Here is an 18256-nt window from a genome sequence, read left to right on the forward strand (position 1 = left end):
AGGAATACTGCTGTTTCTGCATTTGATGGTTAATATTAAGGTCAATGCTAGATTCTACATCTTGGGACGATCTATTTTGAAAAGTAAGAAGTAAAAGCCGAGGGAAAAAGTGGAATTTGTTCCCTATTTTCACAGGAATGATAGTGTCTCTGCATTTGATAGTTAATATTAAGGTCAATGCTAGATTGTTCATCTTGCGTTGATCTATTTTGAGAAACCAGAAGTAAAAACTTATGGAAAAAGTGGAATGTGTTCCCTCATTTCACAGCAATGCTACTGTTTCTGTATTTGATAGTTCATATTAAGGTCATTGCTAGATTCTACATCTTGGGTCGATCTATTTTGAAAAGTAAGAAGTAAAAACGAGGGAAAAAGTGGAATGTGTTCCCTAAATTTACAGCAATGCTGCTTTTTCTGCATTAGATGGTTAATATTAAGGTCAGAGCTAGATTCTACATCCTGGGTCTATCTATTTTGAAAAGGAAGAAGTAAAGACTGAGGGAAAAAGTGGAATGTGTTCCCTAATTTTACAGCAATGCTACAGTTTCTGTATTTGATAGTTAATATTAAGGTCAATGCTAGATTGTACATCCTGGATCGATCTATTTTGAGAAACCAAAAGTAAAAACTTATGGAAAAAGTTGAATTTGTTCCCTAATTTTACAGCAATGCTGCTTTTTCTGCATTAGATGGTTAATATTAAGGTCAATGCTAGATTCTACATCCTGGGTCTATCTATTTTGAGAAACCAGAAGTAAAAACTTATGGAAAAAGTGGAATGTGTTCCCTAATTTCACAGCAATGCTGCTGTTTCTGTATTTGATAGTTCATATTAAGGTCATTGCTAGATTCTACATCTTGGGTCGATCTATTTTGAAAAGTAAGAAGTAAAAACGAGGGAAAAAGTGGAATGTGTTCCCTAAATTTACAGCAATGATGCTTTTTCTGCATTAGATGGTTAATATTAAGGTCAATGCTAGATTCTACATCCTGGGTCGATCTATTTTGAAAAGTAAGAAGTGAAAACCCATGGAAAACACTAGAATATGTTACTAATTTTACAGGAATTTTGCTGTTTCTGCTATTGATATTTCATATCCACAAATTGTAAGTAAAAAAAACTTTTAAATACCCAGTTACAAATCTACTACCAAAATGCAAATAGAATAAGAACGAAATTATGTAAACTAAAACAGTTTGCCAACTCCTGTATATACGATATAATTTTATTGACTGAAACTAACTTAAATACCGATATAAATACTTCTGAACTTGGATTGGATAGATATAACGTTTATAGGATGGACAGAACATGTGATACTAGCTGTAAAAAATCTGGTGGTGGTGTCTTAATTGCTGTTAGGAAGAACATACAATCGTTTGAGTTAAAGCTATGTTCGAACACTATAGAGCAAAAATTTGTATCACTTAAGTTTGAGTCAGAATGCATACTGATTGGTGTAGTCTACATTCCTCCTGCCTCACCTCTGCAAGATTATCAACAACATTGCATGACGATCGAACATATACTTCAGTCAACTAATTTCAACAAAGCGTTCATTGTAGGTGACTACAATATTCCTTCTGTTAATTGGTTAAATGTAACTGATAACACCTGTGAATCTCTGCCTCCAGCGGGACAACTTGTCGTGGATACTTATGTTTACGCTCAAATGCATCAAATAAATGGCATAACAAACTGTCTAGGTGAATTCCTTGATTTAGTGTTCTCTACTGATAAAAACATAGCAGTTAATTTGGCTCATGACAGCATCTTTAAAAAGGAAGGGTATCACCCGCCACTTCAGTTTAGCTTTAATCTAGGCTGTGAGAAAAATGTGTTTAAAGAACCTTATCTAGTCTTTGATTATAGAAATTGCGACTTCAAGACAATTTCGAGTTATCTAGTCAACTACGACTGGGATTACGTGCTAGGTACAGCTGATGTAAATACTGCCTTTGATTTGTTTGGACGAGTTGTGACGGAATTAATCTCTGAATTTACTCCGCGCAAGAAAATTTTCGAGTCAGACTACCCGAATTGGTTTTCAAAGGAGTTAATAACGTCAACTAAGAAAAAGAAAGCAGCACATCAACAATATAGAATCTCTCTACTTCGTAAGGACTATGAGCACTTCTCTAAGGTACGTGCGCAATGTAAAAAATTAACTAAACGGGATTATGCATTCTATATACATGATGTAGAATCAGCAATAAATGAAAGTTGTGATATAAAGGATTTCTGGAACTATATCAACAGGCAAAAAAACAATAATGCCATTCCAGATGCTGCCCACTTCAATAACACTTATTCTTCGAGTAACCAAGATACGGTAAACCTGTTTGCTGAGTATTTCTCAAGTGTATATAATAAGTCTGTTCTAGATACCGCAACCAATAAAGATGTGATATCTTTGAATTCAGTGAACATCTCAATGATAGAATTCAGCACCGAAGATGTACTAAGACAACTGTCTAATGTCAACATCAGGAAAGGTACAGGACCTGATGGAATACCATCTGCAGTATTAAAAAATTGTCAACTTGCTCTGGCTCCGATTCTGGCCTCATTATTTACCAAATCCGTAAAACATGGGATTTATCCGGACATGCTAAAAACAAGTTTTGTAGTTCCGATTTACAAATCTGGAGATAAGAGGGATGTTACAAATTATAGACCAATTTGCATTCAATCAGCAATTGCGAAAATATTTGAAAAGTCTGTAATTGACATTCTTCGACCTTTACTCGACAACCTCATCCTCAGTGAACAGCATGGCTTCCATTCTGGTAGATCGACGCTCACTAATTTGTTACTATTTGAGGACTATCTGCGGAGAGCCTTAGTTACTGCCAAGCAGGTCGATGCTGTATATCTCGATTTCGCCAAAGCTTTTGATCGTGTCAATCATTCCAAACTAATTCATAAACTATCCCATTGTGGAATTCATGGATCACTACTTGACTGGTTTTACTCCTACCTCACCGCAAGACATCAATCTGTTAAATACAAATCACTAATGTCAGAAGAATTTCTTGTATCATCTGGTGTACCTCAAGGTTCTATTCTTGGCCCTTTTTTATTCAAAATTTTTATCAATGATATATCTACATGTCTCAATTCAGTAAACTTTCTGCTTTTTGCTGACGATTTAAAGATTTATACTGCCATTAACTCTGCGGATGACTTTCTCCTCCTCCAAAACTCTCTTCATAGACTGAGTGTTTGGTGCGATGAAAATGATATGAGCCTAAACATCTCTAAATGTAAGGTAGTATCCTATCATCGTAGTCGGACGTGTACAAACTTCGATTATTCTCTTCATGCTGCAACTCTAAGTAGATCTAATGTAGTGAAGGACCTTGGTGTTACGTTCTGTGCTAACCTTTCATTCAACCTCCACATGAACTCCATAGTCACAAAGGCAAATAAAATGCTTGGCTTTATATCTAGATCTACTCGAAACTTTAAAGATGTCAGAACCATAATTATCCTTTACAAAGTAATGGTGCGACCTATTCTTGAGTACTGCTCTGCTTTATGGTCTCCTTATCAGAAAACTTACGTCAACAAACTTGAATCACTTCAAAGAAGATTCCTAAGATTGCTCTGGTATCGAGAGACAAAAGTCATGACGGAGGTACCGTACGATGACGTAATGGAATTTACTGGTTTGAGTACTTTACAGTTTCGTAGACAAGCCACAGACTTAAATTTTATTTTCAAAATTCTAAATAATAATATAAACTGCCCTGAACTTTTATCATTGTTAAATTTTCACGTGCCAACAAACGGTACTAGACAAAAACAAGTGTTTTCTAAAGTGTGCCATGGTACCAATTATCGTAAGTTCAGTTATTTTCCAAGAGTTGCGGATCAAGTTAATCATCTACCCGCTGATTTTGATATATTTAACACCAACATGATCGAGTTGAAACATTTGTTAAATGGCTGATTTTGCGGTGATTGGTACTAGGGAAAACTTACCGGTTATTTGTGATATAAAGATTTATTAATTGAGTAAAGTTTCTATTTTTAAAGTATATTTTATAGTACATATTTTGAAGTATTTTGTTTATCTATTAAGTAAATTATGTGTATATATTATTTCTATTTTATCTTTATTTCTATTCTACGATATATATATGTATAAATGTATGATGTATGTATATTCTATAATTATTACATATTGAGTTATTATTAAATGTTATTTTAAATTATATTTCTTTGTAACTGGGTGATTGCCCGTCTTGTAAATAAATAAATAAAATAAATATTAAGGGCAATGCTAGATTGTACACGTTTCGTCCATCTATTTTAAAAGGTAAGAAGTAAATAGAATTGGAAAATGTGGAATCTGTTCCCTAATTTCATAGGAATACTGCTTTTTCTGCATTAGATGGTTAATATTAAGGTCAATGCTAGATTCTACATCCTGGGTCTATCTATTTTGAGAAACCAGAAGTAAAAACTTATGGAAAAAGTGGAATGTGTTCCCTAATTTCACAGCAATGCTGCTGTTTCTGTATTTGATAGTTCATATTAAGGTCATTGCTAGATTCTACATCTTGGGTCGATCTATTTTGAAAAGTAAGAAGTAAAAACGAGGGAAAAAGTGGAATGTGTTCCCTAAATTTACAGCAATGCTGCTTTTTCTGCATTAGATGGTTAATATTAAGGTCAATGCTAGATTCTACATCCTGGGTCGATCTATTTTGAAAAGTAAGAAGTGAAAACCCATGGAAAACACTAGAATATGTTACTAATTTTACAGGAATTTTGCTGTTTCTGCTATTGATATTTCATATTAAGGGCAATGCTAGATTGTACACGTTTCGTCCATCTATTTTAAAAGGTAAGAAGTAAATAGAATTGGAAAATGTGGAATCTGTTCCCTAATTTCATAGGAATACTGCTGTTTCTGCATTTGATGGTTAATATTAAGGTCAATGCTAGATTCTACATCCTGGGTCGATCTATTTTGAAAAGTAAGAAGTAAAGACTGAGGGAAAAAGTGGAATGTGTTCCCTATTTTCACAGGAATGATGGTGTCTCTGCATTTGATAGTTAATATTAAGGTCAATGCTAGATTCTACATCCTGGGTCGATCTATTTTGAAAAGTAAGAAGTGAAAACCCATGGAAAACACTAGAATATGTTACTAATTTTACAGGAATTTTGCTGTTTCTGCTATTGATATTTCATATTAAGGGCAATGCTAGATTGTACACGTTTCGTCCATCTATTTTAAAAGGTAAGAAGTAAATAGAATTGGAAAATGTGGAATCTGTTCCCTAATTTCATAGGAATACTGCTGTTTCTGCATTTGATGGTTAATATTAAGGTCAATGCTAGATTCTACATCCTGGGTCGATCTATTTTGAAAAGTAAGAAGTGAAAACCCATGGAAAACACTAGAATATGTTACTAATTTTACAGGAATTTTGCTGTTTCTGCTATTGATATTTCATATTAAGGCCAATGCTAGATTGTACACGTTTCGTCCATCTATTTTAAAAGGTAAGAAGTAAATAGAATTGGAAAATGTGGAATCTGTTCCCTAATTTCATAGGAATACTGCTGTCTCTGCATTTGATAGTTAATATTAAGGTCAATGCTAGATTCTACATCCTGGGTCGATCTATTTTGAAAAGTAAGAAGTGAAAACCCATGGAAAACACTAGAATATGTTACTAATTTTACAGGAATTTTGCTGTTTCTGCTATTGATATTTCATATTAAGGGCAATGCTAGATTGTACACGTTTCGTCCATCTATTTTAAAAGGTAAGAAGTAAATAGAATTGGAAAATGTGGAATCTGTTCCCTAATTTCATAGGAATACTGCTGTTTCTGCATTTGATGGTTAATATTAAGGTCAATGCTAGATTCTACATCCTGGGTCGATCTATTTTGAAAAGTAAGAAGTAAAGACTGAGGGAAAAAGTGGAATGTGTTCCCTATTTTCACAGGAATGATGGTGTCTCTGCATTTGATAGTTAATATTAAGGTCAATGCTAGATTGTTCATCTTGCGTTGATCTATTTTGAGAAACCAGAAGTAAAAACTTATGGAAAAAGTGGAATGTGTTCCCTAATTTCACAGCAATGCTGCTGTTTCTGTATTTGATGGTTAATATTAAGGTCAATGCTAGATTCTACATCTTGGGTCGGTCTACGAGTATTTTGAAAAGTAAGAAGTGAAAACTCTTGGAAACAATAGAATATGTTCCCTAATTTTACAGGAATGCTGCTGTCTCTGCATCTGATTCTTAATATTAAGGTCAATGCTAGATTGTTCATCTTGCGTTGACCTATTTCGAGAAACCAGAAGTATAAACTTATGGAAAAAGTGGAATGTGTTCCCTAATTTTACAGCAATGATGCTTTTTCTGAATTAGATGGTTAATATTAAGGTCAATGCTAGATTCTACATCCTGGGTCTATCTATTTTGAAAAGGAAGAAGTAAAGACTGAGGGAAAAAGTGGAATGTGTTCCCTAATTTTACAGCAATGCTGCTTTTTCTGCATTAGATGGTTAATATTAAGGTCAATGCTAGATTCTACATCCTGGGTCGATCTATTTTGAAAAGAAAGAAGTGAAAACCCATGGAAAACACTAGAATATGTTCCCTAATTTTACAGGAATTCTGCTGTTTCTGCTATTGATATTTCATATTAAGGTCAATGCTAGATTCTACATCTTGGGTCGGTCTACGAGTATTTTGAAATGTAAGAAGTGAAAACTCTTGGAAACAATAGAATATGTTCCCTAATTTTACAGGAATGCTGCTGTTTCTGCATCTGATTCTTAATATTAAGGTCAATGCTAGATTGTTCATCTTGCGTTGACCTATTTTGAGAAACCAGAAGTATAAACTTATGGAAAAAGTGGAATGTGTTCCCTAATTTTACAGCAATGTTGCTTTTTCTGCATTAGATGGTTAATATTAAGGTCAATGCTAGATTCTACATCCTGGGTCTATCTATTTTGAGAAACCAGAAGTAAAAACTTATGGAAAAAGTGGAATGTGTTCCCTAATTTCACAGCAATGCTGCTGCTTCTGTATTTGATAGTTCATATTAAGGTCATTGCTAGATTCTACATCTTGGGTCGATCTATTTTGAAAAGTAAGAAGTAAAAACGAGGGAAAAAGTGGAATGTGTTCCCTAAATTTACAGCAATGCTGCTTTTTCTGCATTAGATGGTTAATATTAAGGTCAATGCTAGATTCTACATCCTGGGTCGATCTATTTTGAAAAGTAAGAAGTGAAAACCCATGGAAAACACTAGAATATGTTACTAATTTTACAGGAATTTTGCTGTTTCCGCTATTGATATTTCATATTAAGGGCAATGCTAGATTGTACACGTTTAGTCCATCTATTTTGAAAGGTAAGAAGTAAATAGAATTGGAAAATGTGGAATCTGTTCCCTAATTTCATAGGAATGATGGTGTCTCTGCATTTGATAGTTAATATTAAGGTCAATGCTAGATTGTTCATCTTGCGTTGATCTATTTTGAGAAACCAGAAGTAAAAACTTATGGAAAAAGTGGAATGTGTTCCCTAATTTCACAGCAATGCTGCTGTTTCTGTATTTGATGGTTAATATTAAGGTCAATGCTAGATTCTACATCTTGGGTCGGTCTACGAGTATTTTGAAAAGTAAGAAGTGAAAACTCTTGGAAACAATAGAATATGTTCCCTAATTTTACAGGAATGCTGCTGTCTCTGCATCTGATTCTTAATATTAAGGTCAATGCTAGATTGTTCATCTTGCGTTGACCTATTTCGAGAAACCAGAAGTATAAACTTATGGAAAAAGTGGAATGTGTTCCCTAATTTTACAGCAATGATGCTTTTTCTGAATTAGATGGTTAATATTAAGGTCAATGCTAGATTCTACATCCTGGGTCTATCTATTTTGAAATGGAAGAAGTAAAGACTGAGGGAAAAAGTGGAATGTGTTCCCTAATTTTACAGCAATGCTGCTTTTTCTGCATTAGATGGTTAATATTAAGGTCAATGCTAGATTCTACATCCTGGGTCGATCTATTTTGAAAAGAAAGAAGTGAAAACCCATGGAAAACACTAGAATATGTTCCCTAATTTTACAGGAATTCTGCTGTTTCTGCTATTGATATTTCATATTAAGGGCAATGCTAGATTGTACACGTTTAGTCCATCTATTTTGAAAGGTAAGAAGTAAATAGAATTGGAAAATGTGGAATCTGTTCCCTAATTTCATAGGAATACTGCTGTTTCTGCATTTGATGGTTCATATTAAGGTCAATGTTAGATTGTACATGTTGGGTCGATCTATTTTGAAAAGTAAGAAGTAAAGACCGAGGGAAAAAGTGGAATGTGTTCCCTAATTTCACAGAAATGATGCTGTTTCTGCACTTGATAGTTAATATTGAGGTCAATGTTAGATTGTACATATAGGGTCGATCTATTTTGAAAAGTAAGAAGTAAAGACCGAGGGAAAAAGTGGAAAGTGTTCCCTAATTTTAAAGCAATGCTGCTTTTTCTGCATTAGATGGTTAATATTAAGGTCAATGCTAGATTCTACATCCTGGGTCTATCTATTTTGAGAAACCAGAAGTAAAAACTTATGGAAAAAGTGGAATGTGTTCCCTAATTTCACAGCAATGCTGCTGTTTCTGTATTTGATAGTTCATGTTAAGGTCATTGCTAGATTCTACATCTTGGGTCGATCTATTTTGAAAAGTAAGAAGTAAAAACGAGGGAAAAAGTGGAATGTGTTCCCTAAATTTACAGCAATGCTGCTTTTTCTGCATTAGATGGTTAATATTATGGTCAATGCTAGATTCTACATCCTGGGTGGATCTATTTTGAAAAGTAAGAAGTGAAAACCCATGGAAAACACTAGAATATGTTCCCTAATTTTACAGGAATTCTGCTGTTTCTGCATTTGATGGTTAATATTAAGGTCAATGCTAGATTCTACATCTTGGGACGATCTATTTTGAAAAGTAAGAAGTAAAAACTTATGGAAAAAGTGGAATGTGTTCCCTCATTTCACAGCAATGCTACTGTTTCTGTATTTGATAGTTCATATTAAGGTCATTGCTAGATTCTACATCTTGGGTCGATCTATTTTGAAAAGTAAGAAGTAAAAACGAGGGAAAAAGTGGAATGTGTTCCCTAAATTTACAGCAATGCTGCTTTTTCTGCATTAGATGGTTAATATTAAGGTCAATGCTAGATTCTACATCCTGGGTCTATCTATTTTGAAAAGTAAGAAGTAAAGACTGAGGGAAAAAGTGGAATGTGTTCCCTATTTTCACAGGAATGATGGTGTCTCTGCATTTGATAGTTAATATTAAGGTCAATGCTAGATTGTTCATCTTGCGTTGATCTATTTTGAGAAACCAGAAGTAAAAACTTATGGAAAAAGTGGAATGTGTTCCCTAATTTCACAGCAATGCTGCTGTTTCTGTATTTGATGGTTAATATTAAGGTCAATGCTAGATTCTACATCTTGGGTCGGTCTACGAGTATTTTGAAAAGTAAGAAGTGAAAACTCTTGGAAACAATAGAATATGTTCCCTAATTTTACAGGAATGCTGCTGTCTCTGCATCTGATTCTTAATATTAAGGTCAATGCTAGATTGTTCATCTTGCGTTGACCTATTTCGAGAAACCAGAAGTATAAACTTATGGAAAAAGTGGAATGTGTTCCCTAATTTTACAGCAATGATGCTTTTTCTGAATTAGATGGTTAATATTAAGGTCAATGCTAGATTCTACATCCTGGGTCTATCTATTTTGAAATGGAAGAAGTAAAGACTGAGGGAAAAAGTGGAATGTGTTCCCTAATTTTACAGCAATGCTGCTTTTTCTGCATTAGATGGTTAATATTAAGGTCAATGCTAGATTCTACATCCTGGGTCGATCTATTTTGAAAAGAAAGAAGTGAAAACCCATGGAAAACACTAGAATATGTTCCCTAATTTTACAGGAATTCTGCTGTTTCTGCTATTGATATTTCATATTAAGGGCAATGCTAGATTGTACACGTTTAGTCCATCTATTTTGAAAGGTAAGAAGTAAATAGAATTGGAAAATGTGGAATCTGTTCCCTAATTTCATAGGAATACTGCTGTTTCTGCATTTGATGGTTCATATTAAGGTCAATGTTAGATTGTACATGTTGGGTCGATCTATTTTGAAAAGTAAGAAGTAAAGACCGAGGGAAAAAGTGGAATGTGTTCCCTAATTTCACAGAAATGATGCTGTTTCTGCACTTGATAGTTAATATTGAGGTCAATGTTAGATTGTACATATAGGGTCGATCTATTTTGAAAAGTAAGAAGTAAAGACCGAGGGAAAAAGTGGAAAGTGTTCCCTAATTTTAAAGCAATGCTGCTTTTTCTGCATTAGATGGTTAATATTAAGGTCAATGCTAGATTCTACATCCTGGGTCTATCTATTTTGAGAAACCAGAAGTAAAAACTTATGGAAAAAGTGGAATGTGTTCCCTAATTTCACAGCAATGCTGCTGTTTCTGTATTTGATAGTTCATGTTAAGGTCATTGCTAGATTCTACATCTTGGGTCGATCTATTTTGAAAAGTAAGAAGTAAAAACGAGGGAAAAAGTGGAATGTGTTCCCTAAATTTACAGCAATGCTGCTTTTTCTGCATTAGATGGTTAATATTATGGTCAATGCTAGATTCTACATCCTGGGTGGATCTATTTTGAAAAGTAAGAAGTGAAAACCCATGGAAAACACTAGAATATGTTCCCTAATTTTACAGGAATTCTGCTGTTTCTGCATTTGATGGTTAATATTAAGGTCAATGCTAGATTCTACATCTTGGGACGATCTATTTTGAAAAGTAAGAAGTAAAAACTTATGGAAAAAGTGGAATGTGTTCCCTCATTTCACAGCAATGCTACTGTTTCTGTATTTGATAGTTCATATTAAGGTCATTGCTAGATTCTACATCTTGGGTCGATCTATTTTGAAAAGTAAGAAGTAAAAACGAGGGAAAAAGTGGAATGTGTTCCCTAAATTTACAGCAATGCTGCTTTTTCTGCATTAGATGGTTAATATTAAGGTCAATGCTAGATTCTACATCCTGGGTCTATCTATTTTGAAAAGGAAGAAGTAAAGACTGAGGGAAAAAGTGGAATGTGTTCCCTAATTTTACAGCAATGCTACAGTTTCTGTATTTGATAGTTAATATTAAGGTCAATGCTAGATTGTACATCCTGGGTCGATCTATTTTGAGAAACCAAAAGTAAAAACTTATGGAAAAAGTTGAATTTGTTCCCTAATTTCACAGCAATGCTGCTGTTTCTGTATTTGATAGTTCATATTAAGGTCATTGCTAGATTCTACATCTTGGGTCGATCTATTTTGAAAAGTAAGAAGTAAAAACGAGGGAAAAAGTGGAATGTGTTCCCTAATTTTACAGCAATGCTGCTTTTTCTGCATTAGATGGTTAATATTAAGGTCAATGCTAGATTCTACATCCTGGGTCTATCTATTTTGAGAAACCAGAAGTAAAAACTTATGGAAAAAGTGGAATGTGTTCCCTAATTTCACAGCAATGCTGCTGCTTCTGTATTTGATAGTTCATATTAAGGTCATTGCTAGATTCTACATCTTGGGTCGATCTATTTTGAAAAGTAAGAAGTAAAAACGAGGGAAAAAGTGGAATGTGTTCCCTAAATTTACAGCAATGCTGCTTTTTCTGCATTAGATGGTTAATATTAAGGTCAATGCTAGATTCTACATCCTGGGTCGATCTATTTTGAAAAGTAAGAAGTGAAAACCCATGGAAAACACTAGAATATGTTACTAATTTTACAGGAATTTTGCTGTTTCCGCTATTGATATTTCATATTAAGGGCAATGCTAGATTGTACACGTTTCGTCCATCTATTTTAAAAGGTAAGAAGTAAATAGAATTGGAAAATGTGGAATCTGTTCCCTAATTTCATAGGAATACTGCTGTTTCTGCATTTGATGGTTAATATTAAGGTCAATGCTAGATTCTACATCCTGGGTCGATCTATTTTGAAAAGTAAGAAGTAAAGACTGAGGGAAAAAGTGGAATGTGTTCCCTATTTTCACAGGAATGATGGTGTCTCTGCATTTGATAGTTAATATTAAGGTCAATGCTAGATTGTTCATCTTGCGTTGATCTATTTTGAGAAACCAGAAGTAAAAACTTATGGAAAAAGTGGAATGTGTTCCCTAATTTCACAGCAATGCTGCTGTTTCTGTATTTGATGGTTAATATTAAGGTCAATGCTAGATTCTACATCTTGGGTCGGTCTACGAGTATTTTGAAAAGTAAGAAGTGAAAACTCTTGGAAACAATAGAATATGTTCCCTAATTTTACAGGAATGCTGCTGTCTCTGCATCTGATTCTTAATATTAAGGTCAATGCTAGATTGTTCATCTTGTGTTGACCTATTTTGAGAAACCAGAAGTATAAACTAATGGAAAAAGTGGAATGTGTTCCCTAATTTTACAGCAATGTTGCTTTTTCTGAATTAGATGGTTAATATTAAGGTCAATGCTAGATTCTACATCCTGGGTCTATCTATTTTGAAAAGGAAGAAGTAAAGACTGAGGGAAAAAGTGGAATGTGTTCCCTAATTTTACAGCAATGCTGCTTTTTCTACATTAGATGGTTAATATTAAGGTCAATGCTAGATTCTACATCCTGGGTCGATCTATTTTGAAAAGAAAGAAGTGAAAACCCATGGAAAACACTAGAATATGTTCCCTAATTTTACAGGAATTCTGCTGTTTCTGCTATTGATATTTCATATTAAGGGCAATGCTAGATTGTACACGTTTAGTCCATCTATTTTGAAAGGTAAGAAGTAAATAGAATTGGAAAATGTGGAATCTGTTCCCTAATTTCATAGGAATACTGCTGTTTCTGCATTTGATGGTTAATATTAAGGTCAATGCTAGATTCTACGTCTTGGGTCGATCTATTTTGAAAAGTAAGAAGTAAAAGCCGAGGGAAAAAGTGGAATTTGTTCCCTATTTTCACAGGAATGATAGTGTCTCTGCATTTGATAGTTAATATTAAGGTCAATGCTAGATTGTTCATCTTGCGTTGATCTATTTTGAAAAGTAAGAAGTAAAGACCGAGGGAAAAAGTGGAATGTGTTCCCTAATTTTACAGGAATGCTGCTGTTCCTGCACTTGATAGTTAATATTAAGGTCAATGTTAGATTGTACACGTTAGGGCGATCTATTTTGAAAAGTAAGAAGTAAAAACCGATGGAAAAAGTGGAATTTCTTCCCTAATTTTACAGCAATGCAGCTTTTTCTGCATTAGATGGTTAATATTAAGGTCAATGTTAGATTGTACACGTTAGGGCGATCTATTTTGAAAAGTAAGAAGTAAAAACCGATGGAAAAAGTGGAATTTGTTCCCTAATTTCACAGGAATGCTGCTGTTTCTGCACTTGATAGTTAATATTAAGGTCAATGCTAGATTGTACATGTAGGGTCGATCTATTTTGAAAAGTAAGAAGTAAAGACCGAGGGAAAAAGTGGAATGTGTTCCCTAATTTCACAGGAATGCTGCTGTTTCTGCACTTGATAGTTAATATTAAGGTCAATGTTAGATTCTACATGTAGGGTCGATCTATTTTGAAAAGTAAGAAGTAAAGACCGAGGGAAAAAGTGGAATTTGTTCCCTAATTTCACAGGAATGCTGCTGTTTCTGCACTTGATAGTTAATATTAAGGTGAATGTTAGATTGTACATGTAGGGTCGATCTATTTTGAAAAGTAAGAAGTAAAAACGAGGGAAAAAGTGGAATTTGTTCCCTAATTTCACAGGAATGCTGCTGTTTCTGCACTTGATAGTTAATATTAAGGTCAATGTTAGATTGTACACGTTAGGGCGATCTATTTTGAAAAGTAAGAAGTTAAAACCGATGGAAAAAGTGGAATTTGTTCCCTAATTTCACCGGAATGCTGCTGTTTCTGCACTTGATAGTTAATATTAAGGTCAATGCTAGATTGTACATGTAGGGTCGATCTATTTTGAAAAGTAAGAAGTAAAAACGAGGGAAAAAGTGGAATGTGTTCCCTAATTTTACAGTAATGCTGCTGTTTCTGCATTTGATAGTTAATATTAAGGGCAATGCTAGATTGTACACGTTTCGTCCATCTATTTTAAAAGGTAAGAAGTAAATACAATTGGAAAATAGGTAATCCGTTCCCTTTATTCACAGGAATCTGCTGTTTCTGCATTTGATAGATCATATTAATTTTAAATGCTAGATTCTACATCTTGGGTCGATCTATTTTGAAAAGTAAGAAGTGAAAACCAATGGAAACAGTAGTATATGTTCCCTAATTTTACAGCAATGCTGCAGTTTCTGCATTTCTATTAAGGCCATTGCATGATTGTACACGTTTTGTCCATGTATTTTAAAAGGTAAGAAGGAAATACAATTGGAAACTGTGGAATTTGTTCCCAAATTTCATGGGAATATTGCTGTTTCTGCATTTGATGGTTAATATTAAGGGCAATGCTAGATTGTATATCTTACGTTGATCTATTTTGAAAAGTAAGAAGTAAAAGCCGTGGGAAAAAGTGGAATTTGTTCCCTATTTTCACAGGAATGATGGTGTCTCTGCATTTGATAGTTAATATTAAGGTCAATGCTAGATTGTTCATCTTGCGTTGATCTATTTTGAGAAACCAGAAGTAAAAACTTATGGAAAAAGTGGAATGTGTTCCCTAATTTCACAGCAATGCTGCTGTTTCTGCATTAGATGGTTAATATTAAGGTCAATGCTAGATTCTACATCCTGGGTCTATCTATTTTGAAAAGGAAGAAGTAAAGACGCAAGGAAAAAGTGGAATGTGTTCCCTAATTTTAGAGCAATGCTGCAGTTTCTGTATTTGATAGTTAATATTAATGTCAATGCTAGATTCTACATCCTGGGTCGATCTATTTTGAAAAGTAAGAAGTGAAAACCCATGGAAAACACTAGAATATGTTCCCTAATTTTACAGGAATTCTGCTGTTTCTGCTATTGATATTTCATATTAAGGGCAATGCTAGATTGTACACGTTTAGTCCATCTATTTTAAAAGGTAAGAAGTAAATAGAATTGGAAAATGTGGAATCTGTTCCCTAATTTCATAGGAATACTGCTGTTTCTGCATTTGATGGTTAATATTAAGGTCAATGCTAGATTCTACGTCTTGGGTCGATCTATTTTGAAAAGTAAGAAGTAAAAGCCGTGGGAAAAAGTGGAATTTGTTCCCTAGTTTCACAGGAATGATGGTGTCTCTGGATTTGATAGTTAATATTAAGGTCAATGCTAGATTCTACATCCTGGGTCTATCTATTTTGAAAAGTAAGAAGTAAAAGCCGTGGGAAAAAGTGGAATTTGTTCCCTAGTTTCACAGGAATGATGGTGTCTCTGGATTTGATAGTTAATATTAAGGTCAATGCTAGATTCTACATCCTGGGTCGATCTATTTTGAAAAGTAAGAAGTGAAAACCCATGGAAAACACTAGAATATGTTCCCTAATTTTACAGGAATTCTGCTGTTTCTGCTATTGATATTTCATATTAAGGGCAATGCTAGATTGTACACGTTTAGTCCATCTATTTTAAAAGGTAAGAAGTAAATAGAATTGGAAAATGTGGAATCTGTTCCCTAATTTCATAGGAATACTGCTGTTTCTGCATTTGATGGTTAATATTAAGGTCAATGCTAGATTCTACGTCTTGGGTCGATCTATTTTGAAAAGTAAGAAGTAATAGCCGTGGGAAAAAGTGGAATTTGTTCCCTAGTTTCACAGGAATGATGGTGTCTCTGGATTTGATAGTTAATATTAAGGTCAATGCTAGATTCTACATCCTGGGTCTATCTATTTTGAAAAGGAAGAAGTAAAAACCCATGGTAAAAGTAGAATATGTTCCCTAATTTTACAGCAATGCTGCTGTTTCTGCATTTGATAGTTAATATTAAGGGCAATGCTAGATTCTACGTCTTGGGTCGATCTATTTTGAAAAGTAAGAAGTAAAAGCCGTGGGAAAAAGTGGAATTTGTTCCCTAAATTTACAGCAATGCTGCTTTTTCTGCATTAGATGGTTAATATTAAGGTCAATTCTAGATTCTACATCCTGGGTCTATCTATTTTGAAAAGGAAGAAGTAAAAACCCATGGTAAAAGTAGAATATGTTCCCTAATTTTACAGCAATGCTGCTGTTTCTGCATTTGATAGTTAATATTATGGTCAATGCTAGATTCTACATCTTGGGTCGATCTATTTTGAAATGGAAGAAGTAAAAACCGATGGGAAAAGTGGAATGTGTTCCCTAATTTTACAGCAATGCTGTTGTTTCTGCATTTGATAGTTAATATTAAGTTCAATTCTAGATTATACATCTTGGGTCGATCTATTTTGAAATGTGAGACGTAAAAAGAATTGGAAAATTTGGAATCTGTTCCCTAATTTCATAGGAATACTGCTGTTTCTGCTTTTGATAGGTAATATTAAGGCCAATGAATGATTCTACATCCTGCTTTGATCTATTTTAAAATGTAAGAAGTAAAAACCCATGGTAAAAGTAGAATATGTTCCCTAATTTCATAGGAATACTGCTGTTTCTGCACTTGATTGTTAATATTAAGGTCAATACTAGATTCTACATCTTGAGGCGATCTATTTTGAAAAGTAAGAAGCAAAAGCCGAGGGAAAAAGTGGAATGTGTTCCCTAATTTTACAGCAATGCTGCTGTTTCTGCATTTGATAGTTCATATTAAGGTCAATACTAGATTCTACATCTTGAGGCGATCTATTTTGAAAAGTAAGAAGCAAAAGCCGAGGGAAAAAGTGGAATGTGTTCCCTGATTTTACAGGAATGCTGCTGTTTCTGCATATGATAGTTAATATTATGGTCAATGCTAGATTCTACATCTTGCGTTGATCTATTATGAAAAGTGAGAAGTATAAACCGATGGAAAATGGTGAAATAGTCTCCTAATTTCTCTTTATTTCCACTGATTCAGCTTTCGATAGCTAATATTAAGGACAATGGTTGATTCTACATGTTGGGTCGATCTATTTTGGAAAATGAGAAGTAATAACCATAGGAAAATGAGGAAATAGTCCCCTGATTTCTATGGAATTCTACTGTTTCTTACTCTGATAGGTGGACGAAGGAAATATTCGGAAATTTGCGCTATTTATGGTGCATAAATTGTGTTTTCTTTTAAGATCAACTATGTATGCCAACTGTAGGTGTAAGAAACAATGTAGATCTGTTCTTCAACTTTGATGCGTGTAGCAGGGAATTAAAAGAAATTGTGCGAGAAATAGGTCAAGGTAAAGTTGGTTTCCTGTAATGAAAACAACTATGGCGCTTAGAAAAGATGTTGCAATTAATGTTGATCTATTTCTACGCACTAAATGTTTAAATCAAAGGTAATAATAGAAACTGGATGCTATTTTTGGCAGAAAAAGGTTCTACTCCAGGCCCGAGAACCACGATACAATCTATTGCTGGCTTAGAGTACAGCAATAGAGTTTGTAAATGAGGCAGATATATTTCTACTTATTCAATGCGAAGAATGAATGAAGGAAATACTAGGGCAGAACAAAATGCTTTTCCGGGATTGAGGCCAGCAATAGATTTTAGAAATAAGATCGGTCTTTCTTTACCCATTCAATGCCAATAACAAGGGAAATAAAAGGAAATTCGAGAAAAATAGCACAAAAATAAGGTGGTTTCCGTCAATGAGAACAGCGACACTGGCCAGCATTAGATGTTACATCTAAGGTACATACTCCAAGTAAGAAACGAAGTAAATGGAAGACACTATGAACTCTTTTAGATTAAAGTAAAAGACGGGTGCTTTCCGGCAATGAGAACAACTATGCATGTCAGCAGAACATGTTGGAAATAAGGAGGTTCTTTTTCTATTCGGGAAAAACAAATAGAAGAAAGGGATATGTGAGCTAGTTAGTGCAGATAAATTGGGTTTTCCAGAAAGATGAGCAATGATACAGGCCAGCCCAAGATGTTAGGAATAAGGTGGATATATTTTTACTCATTCAATGCAAAAAATTAAAGGAAATTGAAGGAAATGAGAGCTAAGAGGGTTTCCCAGTAAGAAGAACAGTCCATGCTGGCCAGTACTAGTTGTTACATTTATGGTTGATCTTTTTTCTATACACTCAATGCGAAAAACGCATGAAAATAGTGGAAAAAGAAAA

General features: G+C 34.2%; 1 protein-coding gene across 1 annotated transcript; it reads left to right on the forward strand.

Moving 5' to 3' along the window:
• The first annotated feature begins 1301 nt into the window (after window positions 1–1301).
• LOC141457070 (uncharacterized) lies at window positions 1302–17577 on the forward strand. Its single transcript, XM_074133584.1, has 3 exons — window positions 1302–3060; window positions 17258–17365; window positions 17465–17577. The coding sequence occupies exons 1-3, from the start codon at window positions 1302–1304 to the stop codon at window positions 17575–17577; spliced, it is 1980 nt and encodes a 659-aa protein (XP_073989685.1).
• The last annotated feature ends 679 nt before the right edge of the window (window positions 17578–18256 follow it).

This window comes from Rhodnius prolixus, unplaced genomic scaffold (genome assembly GCF_049639745.1).
Source record: "Rhodnius prolixus isolate KJV_2025 unplaced genomic scaffold, Rpr scaffold_10, whole genome shotgun sequence".
NCBI lineage: Eukaryota > Metazoa > Arthropoda > Insecta > Hemiptera > Reduviidae > Rhodnius > Rhodnius prolixus.

Excerpts from the sequence above, each read along its gene's own strand:
- LOC141457070 (XM_074133584.1), top strand. The coding sequence starts at position 1,302 with ATGGACAGAACATGTGATACTAGCTGTAAAAAATCTGGTGGTGGTGTC. Across the intron at positions 3,061-17,257 it reads ATCATCTGGTGTACCTCAAG|ATCAACTATGTATGCCAACT; the intron begins GTTCTATTCTTG and ends TTTTCTTTTAAG. Across the intron at positions 17,366-17,464 it reads TGTGCGAGAAATAGGTCAAG|GTAATAATAGAAACTGGATG; the intron begins GTAAAGTTGGTT and ends TTTAAATCAAAG.